Source organism: Chenopodium quinoa, unplaced genomic scaffold (genome assembly GCF_001683475.1).
Source record: "Chenopodium quinoa cultivar QQ74 unplaced genomic scaffold, ASM168347v1, whole genome shotgun sequence".
In the NCBI taxonomy this organism is placed as follows: Eukaryota; Viridiplantae; Streptophyta; class Magnoliopsida; order Caryophyllales; family Amaranthaceae; genus Chenopodium; species Chenopodium quinoa.
The window spans coordinates 10,524,876-10,544,417 of NW_018745024.1; the positions used below are offsets into that span (position 1 = coordinate 10,524,876).

Consider the following 19,542-nt stretch of genomic DNA (forward strand, 5'->3'; position numbering starts at 1 on the left):
GCTAATGAGCGTTATCTAATGTCCCGAGGCATTACATAACTAATTAATAAATAACCTAGAATATATGGTTAATTTTGGAATATAATGCATGTCAAAATCACGCATAATATTTATTTGGGAAATTCTCATTGATAGCCTCGTACTTTTACGTATTTCCAATGGTAGCCACTTCGTATATGAATTATCTTTGGTAGCCTCATACTCTTAACATTTTCACTTCCGTAACCTTAATTACTATAAACCTTCAAGTGGGTGTTAAATTTAACTGAATTATTTTTAATTGAATTAATAGTATTTTTTATGTTTCATAAAAAAATAAAAATTAATTTTAATTATAAAACATCCCTCCTCCACCCAACCACTAGCCCAGCCACTTCCCTCCCGTAGTCCCCTCTCCCCCTCTACTTCCGGCGGCGCCGCTCCGGCTGCCCCTCCCACTTACTCTGGCTGCCTTTCCCGAACCCTCAATCGTCCCTCCTCGTCCCCCCCCCCTAATCTACCACAACCACCAATACACTTTCCCTGTTTTTATGAAATTAAAATCCCCAAAACCAAAGTCGTTCTTCTTTCCTTTCTTTTGCTACTCACTATCTTCACCAATCAACCATCATCAATTGTCCTCGCTGACCGTCACCATCATGTCAGTTAGCATTATCATCAACAAGAATAAAAAAAAAAACATGGTAGTTGGCTTAATTGAATCAATTGATTTGGGCTAAAATTGAAGCTTGCGACTATAAATTATGGGCTAGCGGCGCTACTCGGTAGTGAGGCGGTGTGGTGATGCTGGTTGCAGGTTGGTGTGACGGTGGATGGTTGTTCAGTGTGTGGTGGTCATGGGGAATTGCCCGATTGCTGGTGTTGCGGACTTTGTGCGTGAGGGAGTAGGGGCTTGGAAATTGAGCTTCAGTGCCGGTACCGACTCCAACAGTGGAGAGGGAGAGGGAAGGGGGTGGCTGGCTGGTTGAGGGAGGGGTGGTTATTTTTTTTTTTTAAAAGATTAATTAAATTATGATAACTAACCTTAGTTAAGTATTTTTAGTTATTATAACACTAACCTTGGTTAAACTTAACAGCCAGTTAACGGTTTTAGCTAAATAAGGTCATGGAAGTAACATTTTAAAAATAGGAGGCTACCAAAGATAATTCATATACAAAGTGGCTACCATTGGAAATATGCAAAAGTAAGCGGCTACCTCGAGAACTTTCAAGTTAACAATTTTAGTTCTTTTATCTAACACCTCGAGAACACTTGTTTGCTTCAGCCTTACAATATTAAGAGGAAAGTTAACAAAAAAAGGTTTTTTAGATAAAAGTAATAGAAAAATCAAGTTTATAATCTGATAAACTTGAAGGGTTGTAGGAGTACTTTCAAGTGGGCAGTTAAGGGTATAATTGTCATTGACACCGTCAATTGAACTGATAACATATTAGTTGGTGGGATATAATTAAGAGCATTTAATTTGGTGGTAAGCATAATCTAGTCCTTTAAGCAACTCCGATTACGAAATCTCAATTTCAATGGAGAAAACAAAGGAGGAGTTAAAGCTCACAAGCAAACGACAAAAATCTACTCTATAGGGTTAATCATGCTCTTTATGTCTAGCTCCATTATTTTTCTTAGAGTATTCGTTTAATTTGAGAAAGAAGTCGCCGGAAGTGGTGATGTTGGTGTTGGGAGAAGGCTTAAGTGAAGCGGATTGAAGACGATGATGAAGGTGGGTAGGGATCGGAGGAAGAAGAAATGAAGATGGGTAGAGATCGAAGGAAGAAAAAAGATGAACACCTTTATCATTGTCTCGAGTCTCTCAACCATCTATAAGAAAATACAAGTTTATTTTCGTGATAAACAAATTGTGTTTAATATGAAGATATAATTGTCACTCTTAAGATTAATAATACCTCCGTTCCAAATTACTCGCTACTTTGGGTAGTATTTGTGAGATATAAAATATTACAAAGTTGCGAGTACCGGAGGAAGTATAAACACTTCATCCTATTAGATGATGAATTGATGATGGTGTGGCGCAAATATGACAAAAGTATACTTCCACCTTCCAAGTGAGAAAGAAGTAGGAAAAGGAAAAAAAAACAACAGTCCCGACCCTATCTCACTTGCTAGTAGAGTACTTCGTAGAAGCATAGTATCTGTAAATTTGCAATTAATTCTACTGTAATTTCAATAACTAATCCCCTTATCCATCCTTAATCCAGACCTAAATTTCATACCAAAATCTCAATCACAGACCAAAAAAAAATGGATGTGCTAACTTTCGGAATAATAATCGGAATTATAATTCTATTTTTCGCCATTGTTTGCATCATCACCATTGAAGGCACCTGCAACCGCCGATCCACCTAACACCCCCTTAATCACTCTTTCTCTCTCCTACTCTACTCTAATGCCGTTGAATCAATTCAGTAGTCGTGAAATTATGATAAATGCATTAATCGGTGGTGGTTTGACGGCATTTTACGGTGGTTTTCCGGTCGTTGAGCGCCGCTTTGTCGGTGGTGCTGAGCAGTACTTTCTCTCTCATAATATGTTTTATCTCTCTAAATTTGTGTTTCTCTGTTGTGATATCAAATAGATGGTATGGAATCGGAGATGCATGTTTTTTTTTTAAATGTGGTGAATGATGATGATAGGGAATTGGAATTGGAATTGGAATTGGAGAGGCATGGAATGAAGCTCGATCCGGCATCGGTGTCGTTTACGCCGAATTTGGATGAAGGATTTGTTGTATTATGGGAGTTTGATTGTACTGAGATCTCTAAGTTGTGCTTTCGAAATGCAGCTGCTTATCTTAGGTATCGTAATTGTTAATTTGTTCGAGAGAAATAGATAAGTGGTTATATGATCATTAGAGGCTTGAAATTTGTTCTAGTAGCCTGAAAAATATAACAATTTGTTGTTAGTTACGAAGTATAAATTGTTGTATGATCACATGTATCTTGGAAATTGAATGATGTAGGATATATTATGAAAGATACAATGGTTCAAAATGTAGTTGTTTTAGACGAGCTATGGTAATGACTGACCACCTGATAAGCAGCCAATTCAGTTGCATAAACACATTTATGAAATGATACTTCATGGTTTATGTTGATCTTTAAATTATTGGGATTCAGACTGTCAAATCTTATTCTCTGGCTCTCTGCTTAGTTTTGATTTGGTTACAGTGGATTAATCTTTCTGCTTTATTAACATTTATAATTCGGTGTTTGGTTTATTGAGGTTTCTTTTATGCAGATATAAGAGTCAGCTTGAGAGTTTGCATAAACTCTTGGATCCAATTTGGGATACACCGACTTTTGGAATCTCAGAAGCTGCCTCGTCTTTTGATAGCAAGATGAAAAATAAGCTGAATGAGTTAACTCATTGGTCAGCCTGCCTTCAACATGCTGTCTCCCTTGGACAAAAAGAGATGGGGTAAGAATTTGTTGTGTGATTCAATACACTATACTAAATTCGAGCTTATAATCTTATGTTACAAACTTACAATTCAATAACTTGGATGATTTTAAGTAAACTTATTCTTGCAATGTACTGTTTTCTGCTGGATAGCAGGGATGTTATGGGCCTTCTTTTGTCCCCAGCTTCTAATGTACTGTTCTGCTGGATAACAGGGATGTTATGGAACTTTTCCGGAATTACTATTTTGCAGGGATGATTTCGAAACCCACAGAAGATACTAATGCTTATGGATCGTATGATGTAAAACAACTCATTTTCGAATTGTTCCTATCTCAGCATATTTATAGGAAGCAAGTAAAGCAGCATACTACATAGCTAATCTAGGTCACTTGACAGATTACAACAAAGATATAGATCATGTATCGATGTAAATTTTCTTATTTTATTCTTGTAGATAGGTTGTGTTGGGAGAAAACGTGCTTTGTTTTCATCAGGGTCCAATTTAGTAGGTGAGGCACCTTAGGAGTGGTGGGATGATAAGAGAATCCCCACCTCAATGTCGTAAGATACAAATCTTGCCACTAGACCAAGTACTACGTGGTAAGCATATGTAATGTTTGTTACCTTTCAAATATTATGCAAATTCAATTACCAAAATCCTTATTCACTTCGGAAATAAATACACTAAATCTTGGAAGTTGATGCTCAAGCTTGAAAATTTATGTTGGAGAATGCAGAACTATTGCACTTCACTATTGCAAATCCTGTGGACGAATTTCCTTCACCGCGTTTTGCTGTCTACTTCGTATTATTTAAGTGACTACTCTCAAAATAAGTGAGGTGCAACCACTTTAAAAGAATGGTAGGACTTGGGAATACTTAGCTAAGCGACTAATTGAAAAATAAGTGTTAATTCGATTAAATAATAGACCTTAAAAAGAACACAATAAACAGGCATGTTTAAGAAGATAAATTCAAGATCAAAGGCAAAGAACAAATTGAGCTTCTTATTACCTCAATGCAGTTTACAAAAAGGCAAATATCATTAATTCACAAATTGTTTATAAAAAAAATCACTTCTGCATTCTTATCACCAAAACATATAATGGCCAAAGTCTTTCTCAAAACCATCATTGCAGGAAGCGTATAGAAAATCGTCGAGGGCAACACCCCTCACAGCAATTAAAAAAAAATGAAATTCACCCAAGAACCCTTTTGTTCTCTATCAAAATTATTTCTATTGTTAATTTCTTTTGCCCTACTTGTTGGCGAAGGGTATTCTTCGAGTTGAAACACATCAATATACACGAGCTTTAGGAGGGAAAGACTCAATCTCGTCGTCCAATGTGTTCATGTGGACTGGCCGATAATCTAGTCTAACCTTCTCATTTTCCCAATATCTGCATTATCAAAAGAAATGTGCAAGAACATATAGAATTATACACTAATATGTTAAAATTCAAGAACAAAATAACCAGAGAAGCAATTGTATGCAGACAAAAATCGAAGACAAAAACACTATATATTCATTATGCTAATTAATTGTTTTGATCATGAAGCAGTGGAGAAAAAGATGAGAAGACTCAAGACACAAATATGAATGTAAACTAACAAACTGCATGCAGGAGATAATGATCCTATAAGTGGGTGGACAAAGTTTCTTTCAGTAAGACGGTGAACTGGGAGTCCACTGTATTTCAGGAAACTAATTGTCATCAATCATTATGCCTTAATATTCATTAGCATTCTTGTAGTTAGAACAAGAGCATAGAGTGTAAATAACATACCCTAGAGTGTGTTTCATCCAGTTTTGATCATCTCTTGTCTGCAAAAGTGCAAAAGCAAGTGATCAAGTCAAATGTCAAAAACATTCAAGAGCATCCCAAAATTACAGTTAAAGATAAAAGTATTAAAGTACTGCAACAGAACAAACCGTGAAATCTTCACGAGCATGAGCTCCTCTGCTCTCTTTCCTAGCCTCAGCAGAGTGCATAGTGATGCATGCATTAATCAACAAATTTTCCAATTCTATGGTTTCGATCAAATCAGAATTCCTGAGAAGAAAAAAATGGAGTAGATAAATGATTAGACTGCTAATGACATAGTCATGAGTAAACTCGTATCAACGAAAACATTGCATATAAGCCGTACCATATTAAACTGCGATCTTTGACTTGAACATCTTCAAAACTCTCCCATGTTTTATCAATCAATTGACAACCTGCAATTTATTGATACAAAAACAGAATGTTACTCATAGGAACTGTAATTTGCAATGGAGTTCATCTGTTATAGTAGAGCAAACCAAGTCCTCGTGGATAAGGAAAAACTATGTTTGACTTGATTAAAAAAATAGGGCACATGATCTATATTAAGGACACTGAATAAGAAATTTTATTAAAAAAAATAATAAATAAATAATTGCTTCCTTTGCTTCATATTACTTGCAACACTAAGAGTTTCACACTTGTTAATGCACAATTTAAGCACATTGTAAAGAATCCAACAAGATCCCACATGACTATAATTTTTTCTTCCCCACAAATCACAATATGTTGTAATAGGAAGGAGTATGAATAGCGCCAAAATCCTAATGATGCAACTAAAGTGGAGCAGAGGAAGCATGATATCAGATGCAATCCTTTCTTTCTGTTTTGCAGTAAAACCTCAAGCAACCCTTCCCTTCCCATAATTCGTCTATTTCATCTATTCATTTATTTCATTCATGGGCAAAAAGGTTCTAAAAACCCTAAAAAGGAAAAGTGCACACTACATAGCTTATAACCACAGTAGAATTATTCAGGCATCTGGAAAATAGATCCTATATGCCAAAATAAGTAAGTAGTGATCTTATACACCAAAATGTTTAAAGCTAAATTCCATCCCAGCTTTGATTAAGATTTGAACAAAACTTAATCCACAATGTTCTGTGTATTTATTAAGGGGTTAAGGTCATCATATCTGAGGTTTAAGCCTCACAGGTTAAGAGCACCTTTTTGGAGAATCAAAAACATATCATACCTTCTTCCAATGTACTCTGTGTGCGAAAAACAGCAGCATTATTCTGCATAACTCGTTGCATGTTTAGGCGGATTTGGGAAGTTGGAAGAGATCCATTTGAATTTCTTAATTTGTCTAACCACTGAATAGTCTTCTCCCCAGCATCTTTGGGCAAAGGTTTCTGGTTCTCCCCTGCAGAATACCAGATTATAAGTATGTTGATGGAACTAAACTGTCCAGTAATCAGAATACAAGCAGTGAGAAGCAGAAATATCTTCACAAGTCCACTTGCCTGGTTTACTGATCTCTGAAACTCGGTTGGCACAAGCTCGACCAAAAACAACAATGTCAAGAAGAGAGTTTGCACCAAGACGGTTAGCACCATGAACTGATGCACAAGCAGCCTCTCCAGCAGCCAATAATCCAGGAACAATGGCATCTGGGTCATTACCTTTTATGGTGACAACCTGAGCAAAGAATCATTAAGAATCCAATAAACTTATACATACAATTGCCAAAAAAAAAAAAAAAAAAAAAAAAAAAAATCAAATTCACAGTTTTCTTACCTCTCCATAGTAGTTGGTGGGGATTCCACCCATGTTATAGTGAACAGTTGGCAAGACTGGGATGGGTTCCTTTGTAACATCAACCCCAGCAAAGATAGCAGCTGTCTCAGAGATACCAGGGAGTCTTTCCTGAAGCACTTCTGGAGGCAAATGATTCAAGTGGAGGTAGATGTGATCCTTTAAGGGTCCTGTTAATGACAGGATTTACATGAATACAGATTAGCATGAGTGACAGATGACAGGTAAGATTGACCAAGTATGTAACAGAGGACAGATTGTGACTGAAACAATCATTTGCAAAGCTTCATTGATATTATTAGTGGCAATACACTACTTAGTTAAGTAAACCTCAAAAGGGGAGAGGGGGGGATCAATAGTCAGTTCTAACAGCCTTCAAAGAGGTCAAACACAACCATCATCTGACTAACAAATAAATAGACTGTGCAAATTGAGAATTCTAGCAACAGCATATATGAGTATCCCACAACAGTCTGGATAGATCAACATATTCTTCGAGATTCTTCCCTAAACCTAAGTATCTGACAGCCACAATTCCATATTTAGGCATATATCATGCACACAAAAGTTGAAGAACATATGTATCTCACCTACACCACGGCCTTCTCGAATTTCCATTGTCATGGATCTAGACACAACATCCCTGGATGCAAGATCTTTAGCTGTTGGTGCATATCTTTCCATGAAACGCTCACCCTCACTATTTCTTAGAATACCACCTTCACCACGGGACCCTGATAGCAAAGAACAAGTCATTAGATCATTGAACCATTGCTTTAAATTATCTAGATGCTAGATGGGAAGAAAGTTTTATTCTCAAGCAAAAATTGCCAAAAAAGCAGCCACAAATGTACATGTTTAGCAAAATGTATTTTTTCAGGGGAAAAAACCACAGCCTTTTCCACTACAAAATGATATTGAACATTCATTTGGAAGGATTAGGCATAAGAGCTGAGAGCAACAAAAAATCAGTATGAGAAGAATCAACCTTCAGTGATTAGGCATCCAGCGCCATAGATACCAGTTGGGTGGAACTGCACGAATTCAAGATCCTGCAAAACAAATATGTTGTTATAGCAAAACATTAAAGAAGGTGCACAAATCATGTTAGAGTTGCCTCAAACTGGTGCCACTAAGTAAACAACAGAGGACGAGAATAAAACAATGGCAAGGAGTTTAACCTCTAATGGGAGGCCAGCACGGGCCACCATTGCATTTCCATCTCCGGTACATGTATGCGCAGAGGTTGCAGAAAAATATGCTCGTCCATACCCCTAATAAAGGGAACACAAGCCAAAAAAGAAAACTTATGAACATGGCATAATGCAAGAATAGGGTAAATTTGAAACAATAAAACTTGACAAGCAAAAAATACCCCAGTAGCCAAAATTGTTGATTTGGCACGGAATCTATGCAATGTCCCATCTTCCATATTCAAAGCAATCACACCTTGGCAAGTACCTGAGCATAATGCCAAAAATCAGAAATATTTACCACAAACAAGAAAAACATGCTAACCTATATTATGACCACAAGTTCTAAAAAATGATGACAATTGAAACTATTCAATCATGGATAGCAACTTGACTCAACAAATTAAACTTGACTAAGAAAGAAGGGTATTTCAATATATAAGATTTCAGCAATAACATGCAAACACCATAACTAGGTATATTGTATAAAAATTTATTCCAAGCATAAAACTCAGTCTCAATGAGAGCATTCTCAATTAATCAAAAGCTTTCCTTCCAAAAGGTAAATTCTAGCTCAAAGGTAGGTCATATTTTCTTAGGTAGTACTTCCATCCATTTATAATTAGATATTGAAATAAAATCAGTATAAATATTATGATTATGAATAATATAATCTTGCCTTCATCATCCATAATAAGATCCAAAGCAAAGTATTCCACAAAAAATTGTGTATTATGCCTCATAGCTTGTCCGTAAAGAGTGTGCAATAAAGCATGGCCGGTTCGATCAGCAGCACATGCACATCGATATGCTTGCCCCCCTATAATAAGATGAAAGGCAATGCAGAAAGTATAAGAGATCAAATTCAGTAATCCATAATAGAATTTGAGCTTTTTTTCTTATCCACAGACCTTTTCCAAAGTTCAAGCTTTGACCACCGAATGCACGTTGATATATTTTGCCATCTTCTGTACGAGAAAATGGCAAACCATAGTTCTCAAGCTCAATCACAGCTTTTGGTGCCTCTCTGCACATATACTGTATGGCATCCTGATCACCTGCAAACATAAATTCCCCTATATGTCATGATCCAATCCAAAAATATATACTAAGGAAACCACAGTTGTCCCGTAGATGAAAATGCAGATGCTGTTCAGCTATAAAAAGATACAGGAGCATACTAGAATATCTATTACTTGAATCCAAATTTCACTTTGTTTTTGAACCTAGGAGTGGGGGACCAGGGGAAGGATGGAAGATGGAAGGCAACATGGGGCAGTGGAGAAATAAGTCCACCTTGTTTGGACAGCACTAATAAGGGGAAGGGAACTATTCTTTCCATAGAAGACCCTCAAATTGCCATTGGAATTCTGAATTTTGATAATAGAATCCAAATGAGGTAAAAGTAAAAAAGAAAATCAGTTCCCCATGTATAATCAAAATTGCCGAAATAAACACTACTTGGAGCAAAGAAAGAGGCAAACGTTCTCTCCCTTCCTTTTAAAACAATAACTAGAAGTTCAGGTAGCCACGAATTCCCAGCATGAGGTAAGACAAATTAATATCAAAGGCTTAAAAACTTCATTCTCAAAACTAGAACATGCTTTCGTAAAGTAATAGAAATGAGTTAAATTGCACGCACCTAACCAATCACTTCCTTTCACGGTATCATACATATGCCATCTCCAGTCATCTTCAGTCATATTACCCAAGGCAGCATTGATTCCACCCTGCACCAATTCCCCATTTCAACTTACAATACATTCAACAACTAATATCTTCCACAACACACACAGATTGCACAAAACCAACAAAAATCAAACAAATATTACAGCTGCCCACACTGAACTCGAATCGAACACCAACAGAATCCCTTAAAAGGATGCACTATTCTAGTTTACAATCTTGCAGCTACTGTAATTGGATAGTATCACATTCAGTTAAACCCTTGCATTAAATTGTTCTATAACAGTATAATCCATCAAATTACATCACAACAGATTAAAATTAAAAAGTAAAAATTAAAACAATTACTTTTTCCGGGTTTTTTTTACTTGCAACACACCTTTTTGACAAGCGTTATAACAAAAAAACATTAGACAAGGTAAACGGACAAATTAATAAACCTGAGCAGCGACCGTATGAGAACGAGTCGGAAAAAGCTTAGTAATACAAGCAGTATTAAACCCATGTTCGGATAATCCGATGGCAGCTCTTAAACCAGCACCACCAGCTCCAACAACCACCGCATCGTAAGTATGGTCTACCACCGTATAGTTGGACCCACCAATCGAACTCTGCCAAAATTCATCAATTAATCATGAAAACATTGATTGATTTTCAAAGATCGCAAAAAACAACATAAAATCAAAAAAAGGTACAAACTTTAAATTAAAAAAAGGATCTTACAGATTGGGAGGAAGAGAATAATCTAGAAGAGAGAAAATGGGAGGAAATTGGAGAAGATTTAGAGGTTTTCCATGAATGGGATCGAAGACCACGCGAAACACATCGCCACATTTTTGGGGGTGTTGATGAATCAGAGTTTTGGTGTGAATAATTTTCTGGGTTTTGTTTTTTCAGAGGAGAAAGGAGGGGAGGCTAAATTTGCAGAAATTATTTTCCAGGTTTAATGCTTAATTAATTGATGCTGATGAAGGATGAACAATTCATTTTTTATTATTGCTTTGTTTGTTTACCATTTTGCCCTTTTTAATTCTAAAAAATTTGCAAATTGCACTCAAGTTAGTATTTTGCAAATTGCAACCATTTAAAAAAATTGCAACTTCGTGTAAACTGTAAATTGCAGCCCAATTCAAATTTGGTCCTTTGGGTTCCTAACTATGCTCGGAATTAGCAAAAAAATAACGTCTCATTTTTATAGTTTTCCACAAATTGATATATTTTTGTTACGCAAAACGAGGCACTTATGTTATTTTTTTGCTAATTTCGAGCTCAATTTGTGTCCTTGAGGAATAAAATGGCCATAAAACCTTAACCGAAAATTTTTCAACTTGTAAATCGATGTAAAAGTTGAATTGGGCTGCAATTTACAATTTATTCGACCTTTTGGGCTGCAATTTGCAAAAAAAAAATTAAATGGCTGCAATTTGCAGAATATGAACTTTAAATAGCTGCAATTTGCAAATTTTCCCAAAATAAATACTCGTAAAATATAAATACTTTTTTTCCTGGTGTAAATAAAATGTAAATACTTTAGTACTCAAGGAGTATAATTTTTAAAAAAAAAGTTATAGAGACATAGAGTATTACTCCCTCCGTTTTTAAATACTTATTTTATTTCTCATTTTTTGAAAAATTTAGAGAAATTAATAAAATATAAAGGTAGTGGGTGGGTGAATGAATTAAATTAAAAATGTAAAAAGCAAAAGTAGTGGAGATTCAGAGGAGAAAGAATATGAAAATAATAAAATATTATTTATGTTGGATCCACTGGTTGAGAGAAATGAATTAATTATTGCAAAAGCTTTCTAAATAAAGAAATGGAGCAAGTATTTAAAAATAGTCGCAAAAGGAAAGTGAAACAAATATTTAAAAACAGTCGCAAAAGAAAAGTGGAACATGTATTTAAAAACGAAAGGAGTATAAAAATAAATTGAAAATAACAAACATATCATAGCTTGCAGTTGCTCCTTTTGTTTCAAAATAATTATTCAATTTTTGGCTTGGACACAATGTCAATGTAGAATTTTGATCAATATTATATTTTAAAATCAACAAGTATAAATTATAAAAGTTGATTTTTATAAACCATAAATTGTGACAATTTACTCTTTTTAAAAAAATGGATAAATTGGATTTTAACACCTGACAAAAGGCTGAAAATGGTTTTTAACACCCCCCAAAAAAAAACTTTTATTTTAACACCTCCCAAAAATATAAAAGTTGGAAGTTAACACCAGTTAACGATTTCCGTCACGGAAATTTAACGTGGGTCCCACAAATTGGCTTGAACTTCAATTTTCACCCAGCAAAACACGAAACTTCTTTCTTCATTGAATTCGCACCAACCGTCTGCATTGAATTCTTTCTGAACCTTCATTGATTTCGCTTTTGAACCAAAGGAGATCTTGGCTGAGAAGTGGAGTGTAGGGTGGTGTCAACGTTGGAGAAGATAAGCTCAGGAGGGTTTCTTCATCATCTTCTTCAACTACAAAAGTGCGAAAGCCGCTTGAAATTCACAGAAAATAAGGTAAAATTGCTCTCCTTTGATAGCAATTTCGTCAATTACTGGTGCTTCATTGCTGTAAACCTTGCAATAATTGGGTAATTAGGGTAAATTTTGGGACCACAGTAGGAAAGCCTTGATAAATCAATTTCTGTAACTGACTATGCGACTTAGGTTAATTGGATTTCGTAATTGAAAGTAGAGATTAATTAAGGTGGTTTATTGTTAATTAAACTAGCAAGTGTGGTTTGTTGATTAATTTATGTTACTGAGCACCTACATTGGCTTGTATATGTTTATTTTCAATTTTTTTATGTGTTTGTTTGTGTGGCTGTGATGGATTTGTTTATTCGTATTGTGCATGTATAGTTACATGGCTTTTAATATGTTTTATATGTTTTTCACTGGTGGGTAGATAATGGGTGACAAGGATAGTTTGGTTGACATCTGCCTTAGAGTGGGAGGTGCTTTTGTCCCTAAAAGAGTAACCAAAAACAGGCAGCTGCTGTGTTGGTGTGGTGGTTGGTGTTACTGGAAGAGGAAGGTTCAAGTATCTAAGTTGGATGTGCATTTGATTAGAACAGCTGCAATTCATGGTTTTGTTAATGGTGATATGGATGTGCCTATGCATTACAGCTGTTGGTATAGGCAGAAGGGGAAAACCTTTAACACTGGGAAAAGGGAACTAGTTAACAGTGAAGAGGTTAAGGGCCTTTTGGAGACAGTAAATGAAGAGGGGTATGTTGAGGTTTTTGTAACAACAGAAGCTCCTAGTCAGCCCATACAAGAGGCCCAACCCAATCCTGCAAAGACAAAAAAAAAAGGATAAGAAGGTAGAAAGTTCAAATACATCGACTATTAGGAGGAGCCCTAGGTTTAAGAAGACAGAAACTGAACAAAGGGAGGAGAGTCCACCTAGGAAAGCCTCAGCTAATGCTAAAGTGTTGAGGTTTGATGAAGAAAAGGATGATGGATGTGAAGGATCTGGTTATTCAAGTTCAGATTTGAGTGATGAGGGACAAGATTGGGAACCTGGTGAAGAAGAATTTGATGAAGGGGATGAGGAATGGTATATTGAAGGGTCAAAGGAGATCTTGGCCAAAGTGAACAAGAGCCTTAGGAAAGGTTTGGAGAGTGCAGTAGATGACAGGGTTGGCAAAGATAAGAGAGTAGAGTTGAGAAATGATTTGGATGTTGGAAAACCGAAGGTGAATCCAGAAAGTGATGCTGATTCAGATGATTCAAGGAGTTTGTGTGGATCTGATGAGGAACAGGACTATGCTCCTTGGTTTAATGCTGATGTGGACTTTGACAACCCAATCAAGTTGAAGTTAAATCAGAAATTCAGTAATGCTTCAGTCTTGAGGAGGGCCTTAAGACTTCATGCCATTCAAAACAGGTATGAGTTCTACTACTTGCATAATGACAGTACAAGGGTTACAGTTCAGTGTAGATATAGATGTGGCTGTGAGTTCAATAGCTACACTTGTAGAATGCCTGCTTGTACATGTGTGGGGGGGGTAAAGTGTCAGTTCAAGGTGTTTGCATCAAAACTTGTTAAGCAGCAAACTTGGCAAATCAAAACCTTGAATTTAGACCATTCCTGCTTCAGAGTAAAGAAGAACAAGATGCTTACTGCTGAATACATAGCAGAGAGGTATTTAGAAGAGTTTAGGAGTAACCCTGGTTGGAGAATTAAGGAGATTAGGGCTAGGATTTTGAATGATTTAGGAGTTGATGTGAGTTACTATAAGACATGGCTAGCTAGGTGTAGGGCAAAACTACTGATATTTGGTTCAGCTAGGGAGCAGTATGCTAGGGTGTGGGATTATGGGAAAGCTGTGATGAAGTACAACCCTGGTTCAGGGTGCAATGTTGTTGTTGATGGTATTGACAGGCCAGAGCCACCATTGTTCATGAGGATGTTCATCTGTTTAAGGCCATTGAGAGATGGATTTGCAAAGGGTTGTAGGCCTTTAATAGGGTTGGATGGTTGTCACCTCAAGGGTGCCTTTCCTGGGCAAATTCTGGTGGCAGTTGCTAAGGATGGGAATAACAACTTGTTTCCTCTAGCTTGGGCCACAGTGGAGATTGAAAACCAGGAAACTTGGGGTTGGTTCTTGGAATCCCTTATGTCAATGTTCACACATGATCAAGGAGCTGGGCTGACCATCATGTCTGACAGGCAAAAGGTAATGCTTCTGTTTCCCTCTTAACTATTTAGGTTCAATTTCTAAGTTTTCATGTGTATGTATGTGATTGACTGATGATTATACTTTTGTCTGCATTTGGTAGGGTTTGATTAAAGCAATGGCTGATGTTATTCCCAAAGCTGAGCAAAGGTTTTGTGTGAGGCATATTTGGGCTAACTTCAAGCTCAACTTCACTGGATCAACCTTTAAGGAGCTGTTTTGGAGAGCAGCTAGGGCCACCACCATTGTAAGTTTATTGATTGTTGAAGCTAGCCTATGCTTTTATATGACTGTTGGTGTGTTTTTATATTGGTTAGCTTGTATATGCTTGGTGTGATTTTTGGAATGCTTTTATATGTCAGTTTGAGCATGAAATTGCCATGGAGTCTATCAAATTCCTCGATGAAGAGGCATATGAGTATTTAATCAACATTCCTCCCCACCATTGGTCTAGACATGCATTCACACCAAACTGCAAGTCCAACATGTTGTTGAACAACATGTGTGAGACTTTCAATGCAGTCATTAGGCCTGCCAGAGATAAACCTATCCTCACCCAAATGGAATGGATGAGGAGGTATATTATGAACAGGAATAATGAAAAGTGGGAGGATTCAAAAACAGTTACACACAACTTAGTGCCATATGTGAGGCATGTTCTGGGGAGGATAGACTTTGTGGCTAGGTCCTGTGTGGTGCAGCCATCCAGAGGGAATACATTTGAGGTGCAGCTGAAGGATGACCAGGTGTTGGTTGATTTGGACAAGGAGACCTGCACATGTTACCATTGGGAACTCACTGGCATTCCATGTGTTCATGCTTATGCCTGCATATTGGATATGAGGGGTGACATAGAGGCTGTTGTTGACCCATACTATACCATGGACACATACAGGTCTGCTTATGAACCAGCTGTCCAACCAATGCCTGGCCCAAAGCACTGGGAGAGAGTCAGAATGAGGGAACCACTACCCCCTTCTGTTAAGGTGCAACCTGGGAGACCAAAGAGCAAAAAAAGGAAGCTTGAGCCAGGAGAATGTTCTTCTTCAGGTGGTCAGGCAAGTACCAAGAGGAAGAAGCAATGCAGCAACTGTGGGGGATTTAGGCATTATGCCAAGACTTGCAAAGTACCTGCTGCACCAGCTACAGAGCTGATAAAGTCAGCAGGCAGACCCCCACTGAACACTCCTTGGATGGTGGAGGAGAGGAAGAAGAAAGAGATTAGGGCTGCTAAAAAGGTAACACAAGCATTACACCAACTCCCCCTTTGTTTTATATATGTATGTGTTTTTTCCATTGACTTTTTATTTTGATATGCATGTCATAGAGTGCAATTGGGGCTGGACCAAACAGCATAGGAAACAAAAAGTTTCCTCAAGAGCAAGAAGGTTGTCTGCCATTCAGCAAGCGCCCACAGCCACAGTCTTCCTCAGCTCAGCATTCCTCAGCTCAGCCATCCTCAAGTCAGCCTTCCTCAAGTCAGCCTGCCTCAAGTCATCCTGCCTCAAGCCAACCAAAAAGAAAGACAAGGTCTTCCTCAAGTCAGCCTACAACAGCCACATGTGTTGTAACAAGGGCCAGGCTGCAATCCCTCAACAACCTTACTCAGTGATGTACTCATGCTGGATATCAAACATTATGTCTGTTGAACAATTTCAAACTTTTATTATGTACTCATGACTGGTTATGTAACTTGCTAGTTTTTTAGTGGCTTCCCTTAACAAATTTGAACAATTAGATATTGAATTGTAATGGTTGCATGGCTTTGATTGCCATTGAAACATGTTGAAGTAAGGTTCTTTTGTCAACCTGTACTTGAACTATCTTAGTGTTTCACATATTTCCCATGTTTTAATGTTTCACATGTTTAAATCCTTTTCCAATGTTTAAACATTCTCAATTTAACAACTTAGACAAGGCATAAATAGGTTGATTAAAAGACATATTTATAACACTTCAAGTCATTACAAGAAATTATAACTACTTAATACAGCTTACTATTACACACCCCTAGCCATTAGGAAAACTACACCCATTGACAAACCTATACAAATGGCCATGCCCACCCAACCAAAACAGCTGATTGAAGACACCTTCCCTTCATTGCACTCCCTGTTCATTCTCTTCCTGTCAGCGTTCAAGGCCTTGCATCTCATCTTCACATTATCAACTTCATTAAGTAGGCACCTCCTTTGGCCACTGATTTCATCAACTTCCCTTTTCAATTCATTAACTTCACCCTTTAGCAGCTTCTTATCCAACAACAGGTTGTTGATAACCCCTGTTTGCCAATCTGTTCCATTAGGTTGATCAACCCATTCGAAAGCTTTGCAACCCCTTGTTTCTGTTATTGGGTCATAAAACTTACATGATATGAACTTCTTGCCTGGATTCTCCCTTGTCCAGCTAGTGAGCTTGGCCATTGGCACACCACACTTACATTTTCTGGCCTCAGGAGGGGAAGAGCTAACAAACGACATAATCTGCATCAATTTTAGATCGACAGTCACATTTACAGATTTGTACACTAACGAATTAACATTGACAGCAACAAAATTCATTTTTAATTTCATAATACGAAAAGCCCCAAATTCAATTTCTGACGAACCCTAATTTCGCAATTGGGCATTTAGATGCGTACATAACATAATCCAACCATTAATCCGAGTACGAAACAATTGCAAATAATAATTGAAGAGAATTTAAACCATAATTACCAAACAACCGAACAATTGACCGCACTCACCTGTTTCAGCAGCTTCAATCTGTTCCTCTTCTCAAAAATCGTGGAAGAATCGTGCAAGAATTGTTTCAAGTATCGTGCAACAATGCAATGCGCTGCTGCTATTCAATAAGAACAACGATTTCGTTCATTGGGGGAGAATCGTGCAAGAATGGTTCTTATATATCGTGCAAGAATCGTGGAAGAATGGTTCTTATATACAGATCTTTTAAAAATATATCCGTTGGGGTGGGCCCCACTAACAGTTCTGTTAACGGAAGATGGATTTTGGTGTTAACTTCCAAGTTTTATATCTTTGGGAGGTGTTAAAATAAAAGTTTTTTTTTGGGGGGTGTTAAAAAACATTTTCAGCCTTTTGTAAGGTGTTAAAATCCAAAATTTCCTAAAAAAATTGTGACAATTTACACGGACAACATTACTACTTTTTTTTTCTTATGTAAATTATTAACATCAAAGTAGATTATGCAAATGGGTTGATTTGAAACTTGCAGTTTAATGATGGGGTGATTAAAAAGGTCTAAGACATTGGCATTTCTAACGACGTCTAGTGTCATGTAAACCCCCTCATTACGCCACATCACACCACTCAACTACTCATTACGCCACGTAGCTCTCATTCTATTTGTTTTTTTTTTAAGAAGTCCTAAAGGTCACTAAATTTCATTAATATAAGCCACACGGCATCTACAATTGACAGTAAACGATAATGAAAACGAATTTAACAAAATCAAACAAGAATTTATCGGAGGAGGCCTAAGAATCCAAATACATAAATATAACAATTCAGCATATTCTCGATTCGTTGTATCATACAACTTTTTGAGTGGATCCGTTGTCGTTTCACAATTTTGTGAGAAAATAAATTCTTGTGCTGATTCCGTAACCCGAATTCGAGCCATAATCAATAGTAGCCCTGCACAACCGGAGACCAAATTAATTAAGCACAAATAAAACATTGTATTTCGAAGGAGTACGAAAAACCTTGTCTTTCGAAGGAGACCGAAAAAACCTTGTATTTCGAAGAAGATAAATAATTTCTTTCGAGGGAGATATTATTGTAACCTAAAACAAAAGGCTTAAAAGAAAAATAAAGATTGGGGTTTTCCATCGGTGAAAACCGATGGAAGCCCCTTTAAAATTGACAATGGAGACTAGGTTTAGGAGAGAGAAGAGAGAAAAGGAGGCTAGGGTTTAGAATTAATGCCTTTAATCATTCTATTTGTTTTCCATTGCATGTCATGCACTCATCATTATATTAAAAAATAATAAATTCTCCATAAGATTTGAACACGTAACCTCTAAGTCTAGAACTAAGTTTGTTACCACTAAGCTATGTGATTTTTTATGTAATTTTTTTTAATACAATATATTAATAAGTAGGAAATGACAATATGAGCAACAAATTTAATACAAGAAATTAAAATTGAATCATAAATTACAATGTATATTCATAATCAGTTCCATGTAATAACCCAGGGCATCGCCCGGGTCCAAAAACTAGTTTAGGATTAAATGCAACTAATGTGGATACTATAATAGCAAATCCAATTGTTGTAGTTGAAGAGTAGTTTGTGATTTTTAAAACTATTTCTTTTGCTTTTGCAAGTCAATGACTGAACTATAAATGTCTTTTAGAGGTAGCAATCAGATCGTTTGAATTGGGTGTAGTCAAGTCATGTTTAGTTCAAGTCTTGTTCGGGTAATAGATTAGTTTGGGATGCGTTGGGGTTAATTTTAAGGGTTTATTAATGGAATATGTGTGTTAATAAAACATTTTATGTTAAAAAAAAATATATTGGGCCAACCCAAATTAGAATACTTGTAAACCGTAGGTCATTTAATCAAACATTAGTCAATTTTACCAAATTATGATGTAGATCCAAAGCTTATTAAGTGACTTAGACTCTTTGTGTGAACTGATTGTGGTGTAAGAAAGTTTAGAAAATACTTCCTCCGTTTTCTTTTACTTGCAACACTTCCCTAAAAAGGAAATGTCACAATACTTGTAACACACTATAAAAGGAAAGTTATTTTAGGGAAAACTATATTATTTCCCTTATTTAAAGCACATGACCCACTAAATTACACTCCTAACAACCACTCATCCAATTTTAAAGTTTATTATATCATGTAAACCCCACTTTTCTTAATTACCGCGTTAAAGGGTGTGTTGTATCTAAAAGAAAACGGAGGAAGTATAATAGAGATGTGGTAAGAAAAAGG

General features: G+C 36.6%; 3 protein-coding genes across 5 annotated transcripts; 2 read left to right on the forward strand and 1 right to left on the reverse strand.

Annotated features, from left to right (window-relative positions):
* The first annotated feature begins 310 nt into the window (after window positions 1-310).
* On the forward strand, window positions 311-4,139 carry LOC110708622. Of its 3 annotated transcripts, none has more exons than XM_021886800.1 (4): window positions 311-2,524; window positions 2,650-2,811; window positions 3,239-3,433; window positions 3,572-4,139. In XM_021886800.1, exons 1-4 carry the CDS (start codon window positions 2,403-2,405, stop codon window positions 3,672-3,674), a joined length of 582 nt encoding a protein of 193 aa, XP_021742492.1. In that variant the 5' UTR covers window positions 311-2,402; the 3' UTR covers window positions 3,675-4,139. The 3 variants fall into 3 exon arrangements, with proteins under 3 accessions (XP_021742492.1, XP_021742490.1, XP_021742491.1); XM_021886798.1 differs by having other exon boundaries at window positions 3,631-4,136; XM_021886799.1 differs by having other exon boundaries at window positions 3,254-3,433; window positions 3,631-4,135.
* Window positions 4,140-4,391: 252 nt separating this feature from the next.
* On the reverse strand, window positions 4,392-10,787 carry LOC110708623 (succinate dehydrogenase [ubiquinone] flavoprotein subunit, mitochondrial). Its single transcript, XM_021886801.1, has 16 exons — window positions 10,605-10,787; window positions 10,322-10,492; window positions 9,838-9,925; window positions 9,107-9,253; window positions 8,875-9,015; window positions 8,378-8,463; window positions 8,184-8,276; window positions 7,991-8,054; window positions 7,593-7,736; window positions 6,985-7,172; window positions 6,711-6,885; window positions 6,440-6,610; window positions 5,570-5,639; window positions 5,352-5,472; window positions 5,206-5,243; window positions 4,392-4,818 (listed from the first exon to the last, which is right to left on the reverse strand). The coding sequence occupies exons 1-16, from the start codon at window positions 10,713-10,715 to the stop codon at window positions 4,716-4,718; spliced, it is 1,911 nt and encodes a 636-aa protein (XP_021742493.1). The 5' UTR covers window positions 10,716-10,787; the 3' UTR covers window positions 4,392-4,715.
* A 2,015-nt stretch (window positions 10,788-12,802) lies between these two features.
* On the forward strand, window positions 12,803-17,059 carry LOC110708935. The gene is made up of 5 exons (XM_021887164.1): window positions 12,803-13,087; window positions 13,149-14,576; window positions 14,680-14,823; window positions 14,939-15,814; window positions 15,904-17,059. Exons 1-5 carry the CDS (start codon window positions 12,803-12,805, stop codon window positions 16,186-16,188), a joined length of 3,018 nt encoding a protein of 1,005 aa, XP_021742856.1. The 3' UTR covers window positions 16,189-17,059.
* The last annotated feature ends 2,483 nt before the right edge of the window (window positions 17,060-19,542 follow it).

Bases quoted from the DNA above. Each gene is read 5' to 3' on its own strand.
- LOC110708623 (XM_021886801.1), bottom strand. From the start codon at position 10,715: ATGTGGCGATGTGTTTCGCGTGGTCTTCGATCCCATTCATGGAAAACC. The intron at 6,886-6,984 runs GTAAGAAAACTG...TTCTTTGCTCAG, and splicing joins CCACCAACTACTATGGAGAG to GTTGTCACCATAAAAGGTAA. The intron at 5,244-5,351 runs GTTTGTTCTGTT...GCACTTTTGCAG, and splicing joins ATGCTCGTGAAGATTTCACG to ACAAGAGATGATCAAAACTG.
- LOC110708935 (XM_021887164.1), top strand. From the start codon at position 12,803: ATGGGTGACAAGGATAGTTTGGTTGACATCTGCCTTAGAGTGGGAGGT. The intron at 13,088-13,148 runs GTTAAGGGCCTT...TTGTAACAACAG, and splicing joins AACTAGTTAACAGTGAAGAG to AAGCTCCTAGTCAGCCCATA. The intron at 14,577-14,679 runs GTAATGCTTCTG...TGCATTTGGTAG, and splicing joins TCATGTCTGACAGGCAAAAG to GGTTTGATTAAAGCAATGGC.
- LOC110708622 (XM_021886798.1), top strand. From the start codon at position 2,403: ATGCCGTTGAATCAATTCAGTAGTCGTGAAATTATGATAAATGCATTA. The intron at 2,525-2,649 runs GTACTTTCTCTC...TGATGATGATAG, and splicing joins TTTGTCGGTGGTGCTGAGCA to GGAATTGGAATTGGAATTGG. The intron at 2,812-3,238 runs GTATCGTAATTG...TGGTTTATTGAG, and splicing joins AATGCAGCTGCTTATCTTAG to GTTTCTTTTATGCAGATATA.